The sequence below is a fragment of the Oreochromis aureus genome, linkage group 17 (genome assembly GCF_013358895.1).
Source record: "Oreochromis aureus strain Israel breed Guangdong linkage group 17, ZZ_aureus, whole genome shotgun sequence".
In the NCBI taxonomy this organism is placed as follows: domain Eukaryota; kingdom Metazoa; phylum Chordata; class Actinopteri; order Cichliformes; family Cichlidae; genus Oreochromis; species Oreochromis aureus.
In genome coordinates this window covers 22,232,941-22,249,942 of record NC_052958.1, presented here as the reverse complement: position 1 = coordinate 22,249,942, position 17,002 = coordinate 22,232,941, and the positions used below count along the sequence as shown (strand labels likewise).

Sequence of the window (17,002 nt, the reverse complement as noted above, 5' to 3'; positions counted from 1 at the left end):
CTCCAGGCTTCGCTGTAATGTTCCGTCACGCCTGCGGGGGGCAGTGAGGAGCCGTGTGGCCTGAGGGCTGCCAGGATTTAGAGCGCAGAAGAAGAAGTCTGTGTTCCATGTGAGCTGGTCAGCATGGCACCTCCGGGAGGAATAAACAAACCGAAAACTGTAAGAAATCCTGTTTTTTCTTCTGTTAGTCGGTTGGAGCCGAGGGCACATTCAGGAAACAATAACAACAACAATAATGAGTCAGACAGAGGAGTGTTCGTCAGGTCATGAGATGTTAAAGTTTTGTTCACAGCCCCCTACAGTTATAATAATGGATCAGTCCTTTGAGACAGTTTCCTCTCCAGTATTGTCAGGTGTCAGGTACGGGAAGTCGAATATGGCCTTAAAAACATTTTAAGGAATTGTTTTAAATGTGTTGGTGCGGTGGCTTTGTCAATGGAGCTCAGTGTAACTTCAGGAAACTGGGACACCCTGTGGACGGCGGGTAAACTGCATCGATCGAAACGTCACGAGACAAATAGCCGCTACAGCTCTAAGAAGAATAGATTATTACAATAACCAGAACCAGCAAAGGTGCTCTAATGGCTTAAATTATTATTTTTATGGCTGTTTATTTCTAACATGGCAGATGCGCAGCTGCGGGTTTTAAACTTTGAAGTAATCGTTAGTATGTTCAGGTCTCTCTTCCACAGTCTGGTGGAGAAATCCTTTTAAGCCATCAATGGACAGTTACGTTTTCCAAGCGGGTCACGTGGGAAACCGTGACTGTTGTGGAGCTAAACTCAGTTCTGCTCAATGGTACTTTTATCTCTTTATAAACTGACGCTGGTGTTACAATCAGTCTGTGAAAACAGGAAACGGGTGCAGTAAAAAAAACCCAACATGTTAAGATTATTTAAGCTAAACTGCCAGAAAAGTGAGCCCTGACACAGGCTGGCGACTATTCCAGGTGTACCTCACCTCTCACCCTATGGTAGCTGTGATTGGCTCCAGCCCCCCGCCCAACCCCACGACCTGGAATTAGATAAGTGAAAGAGAATGGGTGGATGTATGCCAGGAAAAAAAACAAAAACGATATGTGCTGTTGTTACTGTGTTTGTAGTTTGAAGACTTCATCTGCAGTTTGCAGTTCTCTCACTGAAGAAAAAGAACTGATCATCTGTTTACGGCTTCATATGCATGTTACTTGAGAGTTGTCTGCCATATTAAATGTGATACAACCAAAAATCACTTGTGGAAAACCCACTCTACTGTGGCAACCATGTCCAGTGTCTATGATCAAGATCAGCGGTCCCCGTTTACAGGAAAACTGAAACTTTTTAAAACTCTGACTTTAAATTTAACGTACTTGTTACTTTTAAAAATCCATACAACTCTGTGTTGGTTTTCAGTGTAGCTGCTAACACATTAACCTAACTTTGTGGTTTGAGTTTAAATCGGCTGCAAGACACATTTCCACTGATTTATTTACCATCTGCTTCAAGTGTGATTACATTACATGCATCAATAACAAACTGTGGCTGTGTCTTGATTACAGTGGGTTATGTACATCACTCTCTGCTGCAGATGTTTCATAAACACAACCTGTTGGGTCGTGTCTCTGTAGCTTTTCTTGTGTGATAAAGTGTGACTGAAGTAGACAGAGCTCAGTGAAAAAAAACACTTATTACCATATTAATGTTGATCTCACATGTCCTCAGAATGTCAACTCCAACTTTCAGAACAAAATATTCCACAGAGCATTTTTTGCCCAGTTCTCATGTACCCCTGATTTAGATTCTAACGGTCTGTTTCGGATCTGCATTGTCTCTGAGTTTAAGTTGTTTGTGTCAAAGAAAGCCTGGATATGTTTCAGCTGTTGTTGTTTGTTCCTTCATATCTGATGAGGAACTCTAAACACTCGAGTGTTTCTGCCTTCCTTGAACGTGTCGTGGTTCTCTTGCAGGAGTTGGGGAAGAAGCTTTTCAAGCGCCGGCGAGTTCTGAGCCGCGAGAAGAGGAAGCGGCATCAGATCGTGGGAGCTGTGGTGGATGAAGGTCTCATCACCATCCATCACCTGAAGAAGAGAAGGTGAGTGTCAGCTGACCCTCTCCTTCCTCCACCTTCTCATGGCCGCAGCACGTTGTGACATTTTCTGTCCCACCAGGACGAGTCCGAGAGCCAACATCACGCTGTCTGGGAAGAAGAAGAGGAAATTGATCAAACAGCTGCGACACCAGCAGAAGGAGAAGGCCACTATGGAAGGTAAAGAGTGCCAAACCTTCTGACTGACTCTCTCCTTAAGTGTTTTCAGCTTCTCCAGGGTACTTCAGTCAGTGTTAGTGTGCGGCTCTGGTTTCCAGACCTGTGTGGTCCTCTAAGCTTTAGACCTGAACATATGAAGGGCCAGTTGGGATTGCTCCGTTTATTACTTTACATTAATTAATCTTATTTTAAGGAGCCAAACATTCCTGAAAATGTACATACACTCTAGGTGTTTATGGAAAAATTGAAAAAATGTAACATCTCCAGAATATGACACAAAAATAAAGTTGCTCATTATTCGACTCTCTGTAGTGGAATCAAGAGCAGCACCACAGAAGAAGCACGACACCTCATCAGCTCAGACCAAGAAGAAGAGCAAGAAGGCGTCCGGATGCCAGGACGACGTAGAGATGGTGGATGTTGAATGAAGACATGTCTGCACTATGAGTCCCTGCTCAGACGTCCAGGCCGGTGCCTCAACTTTGAGACTAATGGACAATCAGGACGTCGGTCCTGTAGTTTGTTTCTGCAGAAGAAAAAACTACAACAGTTGACATGGAAGCCCCTTTCTGCCAAAAATGCAGAAAAAAAGATGTTTCCCCTCAAATATTAATTGAGCTTATTTTGGTTGTAAATAAATCTGAATTCGTTTCAGGCTCACGCTGTTTTATTTTTATGTCATTTTTTGCAAATTTTTAACCAAAACAGCTTTAATCGATAATTTAAAAAAAACCTGAGGTGATTCTAAGTAACTTAGTAAAAAGACCAAATGTCTTTCTATGATGTAAAAGTTTTGTGAGAATTAAAAATGTAACTTCACTGGCAAAAATGTGAAAAAATCTGAAATTGTTTTAAATTTACTGTCTGAAGATATTTTTGTAATTTTTGACTAACCAAAGGCATTTTACACTGTTTCGTTTTGTTGTTTGGCAGAAATGGATTTCCATATGTGATTGGGGTTTTATTTTATATCTCTGTTAGTGTCGCAGCACCTGCAGAGTTTGAGGGCAACATTTGGACCCATGGTTGTTACAGCATTCATCATGTAAGCTTGTTTAATTAAATGGGTCATGAGCTTTGACCTTTAACCTTCTGTTCCACCTAGTTCATTAAAATTTTATACATCATCAGAAGTTTCTATTCATAATTTAGATTATATAATAATTCTGATTTTTTTTAACCTCCTTTAGTTGTTGGTTCATAAATATTTGTCTTATTATTTTCCTGACACAGTTTGGTAGCAGTTTATGTTGAAAGAAAATTTTGTTACAGTTTAACACAAACTATGTTCATTTCTGACACGTCATTCAAATAAGGACCTGATAAATCCTCATTTAATTTTTGCTGACTTCAGTTGAGGAGTCACTGTAAGTGTAATATTTGAAGTTGAGATACAGATATGTGTATAATTTTTCTTTTGTTTATTTTTTGATTACAGATTTTCACCAACTCCTAATTTTATTTTTAGTTTCATTCATTTGCATAAAATGACATTTTATTGGGAAATAACATCATAGGATCGCTTTTTTGTTTTTTTTATGTATGTCACTATTTGTGTTTTCTGACATACTTTGATGAGCTTCCATATATCAAGTCAAGTTTTATTACATTTTTCTAGGTGGTTAATTCAGGTTTATTTTAAGAAATATTTTCTCTCATGATTTCTATGAGCTGTGTATAAAAATATATACAATTAAATGTTTTCAGAATTAATTAGCTTCCATAGTTCTGATATACTTTATTTATTTATTGGAGAGTTGTTTATAAACGTTTTGTCCTTTTGACCTTTTAGTAAGTCCAAACATTTAGTCCAGTTAATTCTAGATGTTTGTGTTCATCATTGCGATTCAATTATTATCAAAGGGCTTTAATGGGTTTCCAAACTTATTAAAAATTAAATAATATTGTTTTAAATATTAATAGGTCCCCATATTCTTAAGATAGATAGATAGATAATAAAATGTTTTCAGAAAGCTCCAGGGAGTTCTCATTATTTATTTGTTTTTATTTTTTACTTACAGGGTTGTATTGCGCTTCCATTTAAGTCCATTCATCCATCCATTGTGTACCCCACCCCATAACAGCTGTAACTGGCACTAGCCCTCCACGACCAGGTTTTTTTTTTCTTTTATCTAATTTTTGTATTTTTGATCTTTAATGCGCTTCCATACTTTTGATAAATTAGATTCAGTTTTGTTTTACTTTTTCATTTTATTTGAAGGGTTTAAATAAGCGTACATTATCTATTTTTATTTATTATTTATACATCCCATAATTTGTATTTTTTCAGGGGGCTATATTGGGCTTCCATATTTTTCAAAATTTGTTGTCCAGATTTTGACTTACTGTAATCGTTTTATTTATTATTTAAGCTCCAATGTCTTTATGGGCTTCCATACATTCAGTCGAATTTAGGCCTATGTTGTTTTTGTAATGTTTTAGAGGCGTTAATGGTCTTCCATACGTGTTGGAGGCTTTATAAACTATTGATCCGCTTCACGCTGGCGTCCTTTCTCTCAGATGTTTTGTTCATGATCAGATGTAATTATTGATGAGGCTCCGTATGGAGCTCTTATATAAACTGTGTCTTCATTGAAACATCTGAAGCTCTTTGTTTGCCGTTTCTCCGGCTGTTCCTCTAATATTTTTCGGGCTTTTTGGAGGAACATCAGACGGTGGTGAGCCTCAGATTGGGGGTGCAGGCTCCTTCCCTCCCCCTACCAGAGGACAAAGACTAAAATGGGTCAGACTCAGGAGACAAGCAGCAGATTCTCCGCACCAGCCATCATGTAACGTCCTCCATCCTCTGCAGGCGGAGAGCAGCCGGGTTCGTTAATAAGACAACAGAAACGCGTCCTCTGCCTTCTTTTTGTTTGAGCGTCATGTCCTGTCGGGACGGCTGAGGCTTCTTACTGGAACTAAGCTGGTTTGAACAAACACCGACTCATCACATCGCACTGACCGCCGGAGGGACGATGGAGGCGGCGCCGAGGTAATCTGTGTCCTCGCTGACCGCTCAGGTAACAAAACGCATTTCAGCCGCTTCGTGTCCCAGTTAGGCTCCATTACCGCACCAGTAAAACCAGTACAGGGCAGGTTTGAAGGGCAGGTGCTGCGTGCAGCAACACATTAGCTTCGTGCTAAGACTCCAGCTTATAGATGCGGTCATGTGTGCAGCGCATTTCATTTAATACACACTTTATTACAGATGATTTTTGGCCTTGAGCTCAGGCTCAGCCCGGGCAGGTGCTCTCAAGTTCTTATTGTCCAAAAGGAGCTGAGAGAACAACAGCTGCAGTTCCTCTGACGTCCAGCAGGGGCTCCACAAAGTCAGTCCTCATAGACTCCCATGTTATAAATTGACGTTTATTTCCTCTCTTCATAACAGCTGGGATATCTGTGTGACGTCATCCTGTGTTCTGCTGTTGATGTGATGTATGGATGGAGTCGGTGCCTCAATCATAGATTTTATTTAAAAGATGGAATAGCTGCTGGAGCTTGAGCTTTTTCACTGTTGCAGTTTTTGGCTCATGGGCTAATGACTTGTGATTGCCAAGTCTGATTCTAATAAAAGGCAAAATTTAAAAAATAATCTTTGAGTTTTATTTAGTTAAACTTGAAACTATAGTCTGAAATCAGAAAAGTATCGCAGAAGTCACAGTTTTGGCTTTTCATACTGTTAATAAGGTTCAGGTTTTAGATCTCTAAAAAACTTTTTATTTATTCATTTTTCAGGTAGTAACTTTTAGCCATGCAGGTAATTTACGCTTAGCCCTGAACTCACTTATTTAAACTCTGTTGAAGTTTAATGTCAGACTAAAGTTTATTACAGTGAACTAAGAAGAAATGAGTTAAGAATTAAAACTATTTCTTCTCCTTTTACGTTTTTATTAATGAATGTGCCCGAACAGCCCCTGAGTTGTCATGTTGTCAGAGTCATGAAACCGGCTCTGTGAGGTTATTACATCACTGTTCTGCTTTTACATCAATGATGCATTTTGTTAAGCTCTGTGCTAGTTTTAGTTGATGAGGCTTATTACAGCCTTATTGTTCACTATAAACATAGTGAGTTATTTTCCTGATTTAGTGGTAAGATAACTCGACAGGTTGTGAAATTGTTGTTGATTTCTTTAGGCTTTTACGTGGACATAATAGTATGTGAGGCGGCTGTATATGACATGGAAGAATACACACTATGACATTCTTATGTTTTTAATTAATTTTGTTGCAGATTTTACGAAATTAAAGACTAAATAAAAAAACAAATAAAGATTAAACTCACCTCTAACTCTGGTTTGTTAGAATTTCTCTTCACGTGCACCTTTAAGGTCATAACCGATTCCTCTGATGTCATTAACCATCTCTAGATCCAAGCTGTCCTTTGGCCCTTAAAATTAGACAAACTGTGAGGCGTTAGATAAAAAAAAAAACTAATAAAATGATCACCATGACAGTCCTCCTGGATGTTACAGGAAAGGTTCATCCAAGCACCCATTAAAACGAGGACTAACAAGATTATATACCACGTTCTGACGTGGATTTCTAAAAAGATGAAATCATATTTGGAGTTAGTGAAGTCGAGTTAGTTGACATATAATGATGTGCTGCCTGGTGGCTACTTACAGACTCATGGTTAAGCTAATATAACACATTAGCACAGGGAAGATGGAGATTGAGGGTTAAACTGCTGTGAGTAAAAGTTCATGTTGAGGGTTCCTGATGGGTAGAGGATGATGCCGACATAAAAACAGGGTCATCATGTCGTCGCGAATAAGGAGCGCTAATCTGTCTGATAGTGGCTCAGATAGCAGCAGCTGTAAAGCTGATAGGAGAGCCGTCGTAGCAGAAAAACAGGCTAAAGTCCTGCTCTGTGGACTGTGGACCCACAGAGCTGCTGAGCATCTAAAGGAGGACTGTTGACACGTGAGCACGGTGAGTTTCTGCTCTTAATTATTAAATACTCAAAACTCTTTAGACAAACTAACGTGTTAAGAAGGGCGTACATGGAAACAAGGTCCTCTTCATCTTCTGTACTTGTGCAATGGGAGCTGGATTTATTCCACCAAATCCAAACAGTGATCTTTCAACTATATTTAAATTTTTGAGGACATGGATGAAATCACAGGAAAGCAAATCTGGTAAGAAAAAAAAAAATAAATGAGTGTAAATTTTGCTTATGTAGCCAAAAACACTGCGTTTTTAATGTGCTTAGCAGACACACCACAGAGAAGCATCCCAGCAGCAGCCTAAAGTCACACCAGGCGTACTTTTTAATAGGCTCTGCATCAGGCTGCACGGAGCAGAAGTGGGCAGGAAGTGACAAACAGGAATTACAAAGTGGATTTGATGTGTTTTTAAAATAAAAGCCCGTCTGCACATGGCAAAAGTCAGTTGGAGACTCAATGCAAAAATGTGCACCTGGTTTACTTCCAGAATTAGCTACAGGAAAAGTGCACACAGTATCATACTGTATAGAGTCTAATTCTAAACCTCCTCACCTGTGATGATCTTTCACATGAACATCAAGGCAGTTTGAAACAGAGGTTGAGGTTGGAGTGCACAGTGTAAGTGGTAATGGACGTGTTCTCAGAATCTTTTGATTACACCCTCCATGAGTAAACACGATAATCAGGATGTAGAACACTTTGTAACGTGAGGTTAACGGTTACCTCACCACAGATAACACCTGAGCTAATAAGAGCTGTAAGGAGTAATATGTAATCACAGTCCTCTTCTGTACCATCTTAGCAGTATAGAAAAACTTAAATATGGTGAAATCCACCTTTAAGAGGCTTCTGATGTCCCCATCAGTCTAATCAGGGGCTCTCTAAGTTTTGATGACTTCATCGATTCGTAGATCCTCTGGTTCTCTTATGCAATATTATTTTAAAAAGCCCTGCTAACATTTTTAGTGCTATGGAGAAGACACCCAGCTGTATTTAACCATGAAACAAATCAACTAGTTAAATTACAGGCATGACTTAAAGGCCTGGATGACAAAACTGAGGTTATGGTAGTCGACTCTATCTTGGAAAAATGGTGTCTAACTAGATGTTTACTCTGGATGGAGTCCAGCAACACTGTGAGGAACCTCTGAGCCATTTTTAATCAAGATACATAGGACTGTTCTCTCTCACATGATCAGCATTGTCAGTTATGCTGTGTGGACATATCTGGGGATGGCTTTTATTGCAGTAAAACAATGGCGAAAAGACAGGAAAGCTACGACAACTACAAGACATGCAGCAAAAAGCCTTGGGGCACATTTAAACCCAGGTCTTTGCATTAGCCCCACAGGACATGGATCACCTGCTCTTCCCAGTGAGCTAAACCATCGCTCACACCGGTCTGGTTAAACATTAACTGTAGATGAATGTGACATACAGTATTGGATGCAGGATGCACTTTAAAACCACTCAGTGTAGATGGATCAATTATACCCTTAAAGAATGTGATGTGGTGCGACTGGTGCATTTTACATTTGACCTGTTCTGTAAGCATCCACCTGTGAAATACACAGCTGAATGAACCTGAGCTACAACCATTGGTGACTTGATATAGCCTCATGAACATATGCCATTGCTGGAACAGGAAATATATATGCAGGATGTCAGGTGAGGCAGAATGGGCCCTCTTTAAGGATCTACGTCAGATTTTCAGTCGCAACAATTTCTAAAAAGATTTTTGCACTTCTGTCTGTAAGCCTCAACCACCGGAGTGGAAAAATGAAACACTGAAAGCACGATTCCTCTAATGTTCAGCTCGGACCCCAACAGTGCGTCAATCCCCAAAGACTCTCATATTAAATGTACAGCCTGCTGTGGTCTCTGTAGGTTTAAAGTTTCCATTATTAGAGGCGTGGCCTCTTTTCCTTTTCCTTACTTTTGATGCAGCGTTGGAATATCTTTAGATTAGCGGTCTGAATGCTTCTTCCACCACATTTTTCTCTCTGATTCAAACATCTTTCTGACCTCGTTCAGTAGGAATCTAAAAAAAGAAACTGCCCCGCCACCTCCTTCAGGAGCAGCTTCCATTTTTAGGTTTCTATTTTCTCTCCACAGATCTAATTTTGCTCTCTTTGTGGTCCAAGACAGATCTGGGACTCTTAGACATTCTGACAAGGGTTTGAAGTCTCAGACAAAGTCCAAGAAAGACTTAATAAGATGTACTAAAAGGTTTGACTTAGAACGATGGTTCCAAACGAATCCACCTGACGTTTCCTGCCCTTTTTTCTTGTTCAGAGTGTCATCTTGCCTCTGTTGTTCTGAGTGTTTGCTGTGAAACACTTAAAGTGATGATATCATTGATTAAACTTAATTAATAATAGTATGTTTGTGCTCTGCAGTTCATCTCTGTGGATTTCTGCTGTCCTGCTCTGCACACTGAGGCCTTTCTGATCTGAGTACGCCCACTGCAGCCATGACCCCTCCCACGTCTGGACGACCCTCGGGGACGCTTATGCTGTTTGTTTACGCTGCCTTCACGCTCATAGTGATGATATCACTTCCCGTGTCAGCACTGGAACCGGAGACGTGTTTCTCCAGGCAGCACCAGAGCGCCATAGTCGACGTCAGGCTAGCGTTAAACAGACAGACAACAGCGATGGATGCCCGGGTGGTCCGCACTGAGCGGGATTGCGTCCTCGCTTGCTGCTCAGAAGAAGTCAAACCAGGTGAGCAGAGTGAATGGGGAACATGGGGTCAAAGGTTATGTTTTTTTAAAAATATGTTTAAAAAAACTGTGTCTGAACCATGAAGCATGAACCATCTGGAATTTATAGTGTTCTGATATTCAGATTAACAATAAACCCTGAACTGGACTCAATCCAATCAGATTTTGCTGTTTAGTTTAAAAGTACAAAAGTACAAAACATAATCAAAATATGCTTGGTAGCTAAAGTAAAAGCACTCATTATTCTATCCATAATATTATTGGATAATACTAATCAAGTTAAAGCTTTAAAATAAATGGTATGGAGTATAAAGTAATATACTGGCATCTAAAGTCTGGTAGAAGTAGGAAGCAGCATAAAATAGAAATACTGTACTTCAGTAAGAAGTACAGTTTTAAAAAGTATTACTTAAGGAAATGTACAAAAGGTTACATTCCAATTTTGACACTACTCCAATCCAGCGGCAGCTGTGGGGACCAATTATAATTCAGGGTGGGCTGGTGCCACCCCATGCTCATTCCCTCCATTTACACCCCTGCGAAATCATCACCAGGATCTATAGAAACAACCGCAATGACTGTATGTCCAAGATACCTTTGTATAGTGCTGAGGAAAGCCTGAGAACTGAGGTCACGCTGCCCCTGGTGGTGAAAGTTTTAAGTAAATTGTGCAGATTGTAAATTTAAAAATTTACCTTCAAAACCAGACAGAAGAAAAATCAAAGCTTCATTAAAGGGGACCTGCTCTTCTTGTTTCATCATGTATACCTAATTCAGTCAGAGAAAGTATAACCCAGGTTACTGGCTTTGACAGCCACATGTCACCATCTAAAGACTACATCTGGTTTTTGGTCAGTGTTTTTTTTTTTTGTAACCATTGCTACCGTGGGATATATCACAGTTTCTCTATGGTAGGTTCATCAGTCTCAAAGACCACAGCAGACCACTATAAGCCAAAAACTGTGACTCAAAAAAGTGAAAGGAAAAAACTAACTTTGTGTTTCTGAAGGTGCCAAATGCAACATGGTGGTTTTCAACGGGAACAAACACGCTGACGAGGAGAACTGCTTCCTGTTCCACTGTCAGATGGAGCAGGACTGTCCTTTAACGAAGGCTCAGGATGCCATCAACACCTATGACATCTATAAAGGTACATCAGATACTCTGCTCATTGTAAACATGGAAAATGACTTTAATAATGATGATTAAATGCATGATGAACAAAGACATGAGTGACCCAGCTTTGCGTACATTAAGCTTCGGATTCTTGAAGATTTTTAATAAGTAAATTTAAGCCAGAACTATAAGTATTATTGATTAGTTTAGAAAATAGTTTTCATTTTTCACCATAGGATCTTCACTTCATTATTATTTAAAGAAACAAAAGCAAAATTAATGATAATGATATTATATTGATACCTGTGAAAGATCAGTCACGTTCATCAATTACCCTCCCCACACACATTTTTGGCTGTGCTTTCTGTGTGGAGTTTGCATGGGTTCTCTCCAGGTACTCTGGCTTCCTCCCACAGTCCAAAGACATGCAATTAGTGGGGTTAGGTTAATCAGTGATTCTAAATCCGGTCTTTAAGTGTTGTTGTGATTAATCCTGCTTCCGGGCCCAAACTACTCTGCGTTTAATAAGGCTCTTGTGTTTTTAACGTTTTAATAAGTGCTGTCAACGTTAATCTCGTTAAAATGACGTTAACTCCAAAACCGCATTAACGCAGCAAATCTCTGTTAGCGAGTTAGCACGCCATGCAGCCCCACGTTAAGTTAAACGACAGTATGCTTCTTTCACAGGAAGCATGTAGTCAAGGTCCCAGTGAGATTTGAACTCACGACCCCTGGTTTACAAGACCAGTGCTCTAACCCCTGAGCTATAGAGCCCTATATATCAGTTTGAGACACACCTGTAATATGTGACATACCACTAAACCCAAACCATTCATGGATGGTTGTTACCAAATTGGATCAAATGTCAGTATAATTTTTTTTCAGCCTTCTAAAACTCACTTTTTCTTGTTTGTGTTGAATTTTGGATGATTGTGGATTTTTGCTGCCCCCTGCTGACCAAACAATTCTATACAAATCTTTACGTTTATGTCTTTGTGTTTTCTTTCCTGCACAGGTTTACTTCATCCAACCACTGTGAGACCTCCCCCCCCTACCACCACCACAACCACCACCACACTGCCACCAACTACGCCAACAACTGCACAACCAACAACCCCAAAAAGTATAACAACAACAATGCCACCAACCACTACCACAATGCCACCAACCACTACCACAATGACAACAACCACTACCATAACACAACCAACTACCACTACCTTACCATCAACCACAACCTCAACCCCTACCCCCACCCCCACCCCCACACCTCCACCCATCATCATAATTGCTACAATGGCAGCAGTGACCTCATCACCCACCACTCCAAAAGCACCACCTCTTTCCACCACCTCCATGAAAAAGCCTAACAAAACCACCAAAAAGCAAAATAAAACCTCCAGGAAAGGAAAATTTCATCCTATCAGTATCACCACCACCCAGCCAACTCATACTTCCACCCCCACCACAACCCATACCCCTACCCCCACCACCACCCCAAACACCACCCCCACCACCCCCACCACCACTCCAAACACCTCATTTCCTGTTGTAACAATGAACAAGGAGGCCAAATACAGAACTACTGAAAAACTTCAGCCAAACACTGAAACCACCACGACCACGACTACAACACTTCCAACCACCACAACACCTCCAACCACCACACTTTCGACTACCACAACTATCACAACTACCACAACAACCACAACCACACCTCCAACCACCACTATTCCTTCAACTACCACCACGAACCCCCCTCCTCCTTCAACAACCACTCCCACCACTACCACAACAACTACTACAACTACCACCACCACCACTGAGGCGCCCACCACCAGGGCAACGCCCGCAGCAACTCTTTTAATTGTCCCCAAAGGTGCTGCTCAGTCTGACCACGTCCTCCAGAACTCAAGTGCTGCCAGGAGCAAAGGGATAGCAGCACACGGAGCAATGAAAAGCGGCATGGTGGCATTTGTGGTGCTGGTGCTTGCCATCCTCACAATGGCCCTCGCCATTGGAGGCCGCAAAGCAATGGAGTCCTTCGACAGACGCCACTACACGAGACTGGAACTCAATGATCTGCACTACGAGGTGTGACAAGGAAAACGTTTCAAGGACGGAAGCCCAGAGGGGCAGTGAGATTTATTGAATTTATTCAATTAGTTTAATAGCACAAAGTTACATAATAATGGAGCACCTGCATCACCTCCTGAAAGGTATGTCATACTGTGGAGAACACTGGATTGTGATTGGCCGGAGAGTGCACATAATATTTAGTTTCTTTGCATTTAAAACAGCTGTCACTTTTTGATCTTCTAAAAAATAGCGCACTGCTTTGCTAGCAACATTTTTTTCTGTTGTTTTTAACACCCAAACCACCAATGTTATGTAAAAGATAGACACAGATACTGATATTACCTGTTGGTTTGTGACCATTGCCATGTTGCTATTTTAAAACTGGAGGCAAGCTGAAAGAGAAACCAAGGGGTGCTGTGTGTTCATACTTTTGTAACTTTTTTTCTGAGTAGACAAATTGTGGCCTCCATGCTGTTTCAGCTAGCACTATCAAAAACTCATGAGTGCCATTTCAATTAATATCTGAAAATAAAATTTCCTGCGTATGTTTGGGTTTTGAAAGAGATCACCACTTTTGTTATTTAAAGAAATTGGTCATAAGACCAATTTTGATGAAAGAAAAACCCTGTAAAAGCTAAGCTAAGCTGGCTTAGCTAGCCGAACTTTATATTTATAACAATAGCGAACAAACTCCGCCCATTCCAGATTTTCTAACAAAGAAGTCGTTCAACAAACTCACCAGTCACATGATTTCTTCACTGCTGATTATTTCAACTTTATTCACCTTAAGTGACCATGTCCATCTTTTATATACAGTCTGTAGGTAAAGTACAAGGATGCCAACCTCATTCCATTTCAGACTCCGCCTCCTTAAAGTCATCACGGACCAATCATGGACTTCATACCTTAATTTTTCTGTTATTGGTTTTAACAAAAGAAAAAATGGTAGACTTATATTGAAAAGTTCTCACAATGAAGACAAAATATCTCTTAATTTAAAAACTATTCTTAGAATTTATTTGAGGTGTTTTTATTTTGTGAAAAAAAAATCAAACTTTGAGATATTTTTTGGGCTTTTTTTTTAGATTATTTGACTTCTCATGAGACAAATTCCTCAGTTGTTACTCGATCTTTTTAAGTCTTATTAAGTGATAGTGCAACTTTGAAGCAGCCTTCAGACTTTAGGCGGTAACACTGCCCTTCTGTGGCCTCTCAGATCACATGATGAGCTCAGAGTCCTGCTGGGAAGCTCATTGGTCCAAAACTTCAGCTGACGATGGAGCAAAGAACAAACAGCAATATTTTTACTCGTAGAAACTCAGGAAGCTTCTGAAGTGGACTGGCGAGAAGAAACTATACGAGCGGACTCTGATTCAGATTCTGGCCTTCTTCTCATTCGCCACGGGGTCGCGGGGCCCTTTGTGTATACACCTGCATGTCTTCTTCCTCCCACACGCTTCAGCCATACGAGCCTGTGATTGCTTCTTAAATCACCTGACCGGTGTAGATGTCAGACTCACTCTCTCACTGTGGTGTTTTTGTATTTTGTATTTCACATGTGGATAAATATTCAAACGATGGATGCAATCCTTTGAAAATCGATGCACTATTGTATCCTGTTTTTTTTTTTTTTAAATAATTATGATCTGCTGATTGTTTTTCATAAGTAAGAGGACACTTGCTGCGCACTATTTTCCTATAATGACATTTGTATTGTACTGGATGTGCAGAAACGAGACTGCTATAGCGTCACTTCACCACCAGGTGGCAGCAGCAGCAGTCCGATAAACTGAAGCTGCACCAATGAGGCGTTTTCACTGATACTGCTCTGATTTTTACTTTGATTGCCTAATTAATAATTACATGGATGGTAATAGTTTGGTCTTGTTTTGTGAAGTGATGCTTTTGCATAAGTTTGAACTTTGATGTTTTGTTCTTGTAAGGATTAAAAAACTGTTGATTTTTGAACAGTTTCTGAGTCTGCAGATTTATTTTTTCCTGAGTGTGTTTGATTTTAAATAGAACCGCTGTGATTTTGTATCGTCTGGGTGTTCCACCAGCAAATAATCAAAATTAATCTTGTAAAGTTGTTCCAAGTTAAATAAAATTTCACATTTATCACACCATCACATTTATTACTGTTCTGTATTAACCAAACTGGGCGCAGGTTCATTACAACAACAAAAATAATCAGCCTGAATCTGAGAAAAGTTTCCACCTGACCCATCTGTTTTTTAAATCTACAGCAAATTAAATATATGTCATGGAGCCATGCTTCTACCTTCATATAATGTGTATTTTCAGAGTAACTTGCTGTCAAATTTAGGATTTATCTAACTTATAAGTTTTTGAGCATTCGTACTTCTTTCAGAGCTGAAAAAACACAGTTAATCTCTGTTAAAAACTGCAAACAAACTCCCAAAGGTCTCAGTCTTATGTTATTGCAGATTTCTCATAAACTTGAGTGACGTCTTTGGTCGATGCTGTTCTTGATCAAACTTCTTCTCTATCGTGTCCAGCCAAGCTCCATCTTTGGACAAATTCATGCTGCAGGCTCAACGGTTGGGAAGTGTTTGACAATTCCTCAAAATTTCAAGTTTTTATATCACTTTTCCAGATATATTTATGTACGCTGCACAAAAATTATTTTGAAGAAGGTTAAATTTTTTTTATGATTTAGTGAAGAACAATCATATGCATTTCACAAGTTTCAAAGACCTTTATTGGCCATAAATATGGCTCAGGGCTAATATGTATGCAAAAAGTTAACGTTTACAGTGTCGACCCTTCTGTTTGTCAGTTTCCGGGCCCCAGATGGTGATCCTCCTGCTTTATCACAGTTCCAAGATTATCACTATTTGACTCAAAAACTAGAATAAAAACATCCTCAGACTTCTTCCAGTGATCCAGGAGCAGTTTGGTGATGATCTTCCAGCAGGATGTCTTTTGTCTTGTGTCGCAAGATAAAAGTGGTAACTAAGAGGCGTCGAGATTATCAAATAAACATTTTGGATCCTTGGCCAGGAAGCTTCCCAAACTTCAAATCAAGAATCTTTGCTCAGCACTGTAATATTTACTATAGTGGACTTAAATCATATATTATACTGACTCTCCTGTGAGTGTTTGAAACTGGATTTCTTACCATTGTTCTTCACTAGATCACAAACACGTATAAAAAAAAGCTAGATAAAAAGTGAAGCAGCAAAATGTATAAAACACTAAATATGTGGTACTGCCAAAACCTTTGGTCATGACTGCATAAAAATAAACTTTAATACTCTAATGTGCTTGCGGCCTTCATCGGGGCCATCATAAATATAACAAACATCATATTCATCTAACCAGGAGCATACTTACCTTCTTACCCTTTGAAATGTTGCCTGTAATGTGTTTTATGATGACCCCAATGAAGTCCACAACCTCAACATTTGTAGTAAAGCTGTTTGTTATGCTACAGGTGCTTCAGAGTTGCTCTCAACACCGCTTGGCAGAAAGTGATCATCTGCTCTGTTTCAGGAATGATTTTGACTCCTAAAGAATCATGGCTAAAAGATGAGCCTGGCATCAAATGTAGGTAAAAAAGAGACCTTTGATATGCTCTGACTTCAGGGAGCAGCCACTGATCACACATGCTGACGTGAGTCTTGAAAGTTTACCCAGAATGCACTTTTTAAAGTTTTCTTCATTGAATTATTATAAAAACAGATCAAACATCCATGGTTTCAACGCTTGTTCCTGTTGCTCTAAATCTACATAATAACATTAAATTGGTGCAGTTTATTCAAGTAATGATTTATCTCATGATACTGACACTCGAATGATTCAAGTTTTTAACAGAGCTTAAATGAGTTTTTCAGCACTTGAAATTTCATGTGGATATTCGCCATACTTA

The 17,002-nt window shown here is 39.7% G+C and overlaps 2 protein-coding genes and 1 non-coding gene across 5 annotated transcripts; 2 read left to right on the top strand and 1 right to left on the bottom strand.

Moving 5' to 3' along the window:
- Nucleotides 1–2: 2 nt before the first annotated feature.
- Nucleotides 3–3,371, top strand: c17h11orf98 (chromosome 17 C11orf98 homolog). Its single transcript, XM_031736856.2, has 4 exons — nucleotides 3–159; nucleotides 1,946–2,070; nucleotides 2,147–2,244; nucleotides 2,557–3,371. Exons 1-4 carry the CDS (start codon nucleotides 124–126, stop codon nucleotides 2,670–2,672), a joined length of 375 nt encoding a protein of 124 aa, XP_031592716.1. The 5' UTR covers nucleotides 3–123; the 3' UTR covers nucleotides 2,673–3,371.
- A 729-nt stretch (nucleotides 3,372–4,100) lies between these two features.
- Nucleotides 4,101–15,036, top strand: mansc1 (MANSC domain containing 1). Of its 3 annotated transcripts, XM_039600882.1 has the most exons (5): nucleotides 4,101–4,358; nucleotides 5,057–5,264; nucleotides 9,590–9,916; nucleotides 10,925–11,065; nucleotides 12,047–15,036. In XM_039600882.1, the coding sequence occupies exons 3-5, from the start codon at nucleotides 9,664–9,666 to the stop codon at nucleotides 13,129–13,131; spliced, it is 1,479 nt and encodes a 492-aa protein (XP_039456816.1). In that variant the 5' UTR covers nucleotides 4,101–4,358; nucleotides 5,057–5,264; nucleotides 9,590–9,663; the 3' UTR covers nucleotides 13,132–15,036. The 3 variants fall into 3 exon arrangements, with proteins under 3 accessions (XP_039456816.1, XP_039456815.1, XP_039456817.1); XM_039600881.1 differs by having other exon boundaries at nucleotides 4,101–5,236; XM_039600883.1 differs by lacking the exons at nucleotides 4,101–4,358; nucleotides 5,057–5,264 and adding an exon at nucleotides 6,650–7,176.
- trnat-ugu lies at nucleotides 11,733–11,805 on the bottom strand. Its single transcript has one exon. It is a non-coding gene; the product is annotated as a tRNA-Thr (tRNA).
- Nucleotides 15,037–17,002: the final 1,966 nt, after the last annotated feature.

Bases quoted from the DNA above. Each gene is read 5' to 3' on its own strand.
- mansc1 (XM_039600882.1), top strand. From the start codon at position 9,664: ATGACCCCTCCCACGTCTGGACGACCCTCGGGGACGCTTATGCTGTTT. The intron at 9,917-10,924 runs GTGAGCAGAGTG...GTGTTTCTGAAG, and splicing joins CTCAGAAGAAGTCAAACCAG to GTGCCAAATGCAACATGGTG. The intron at 11,066-12,046 runs GTACATCAGATA...TTTCCTGCACAG, and splicing joins CACCTATGACATCTATAAAG to GTTTACTTCATCCAACCACT.
- c17h11orf98 (XM_031736856.2), top strand. From the start codon at position 124: ATGGCACCTCCGGGAGGAATAAACAAACCGAAAACT. The intron at 160-1,945 runs GTAAGAAATCCT...GTTCTCTTGCAG, and splicing joins GAATAAACAAACCGAAAACT to GAGTTGGGGAAGAAGCTTTT. The intron at 2,071-2,146 runs GTGAGTGTCAGC...CTGTCCCACCAG, and splicing joins CATCACCTGAAGAAGAGAAG to GACGAGTCCGAGAGCCAACA.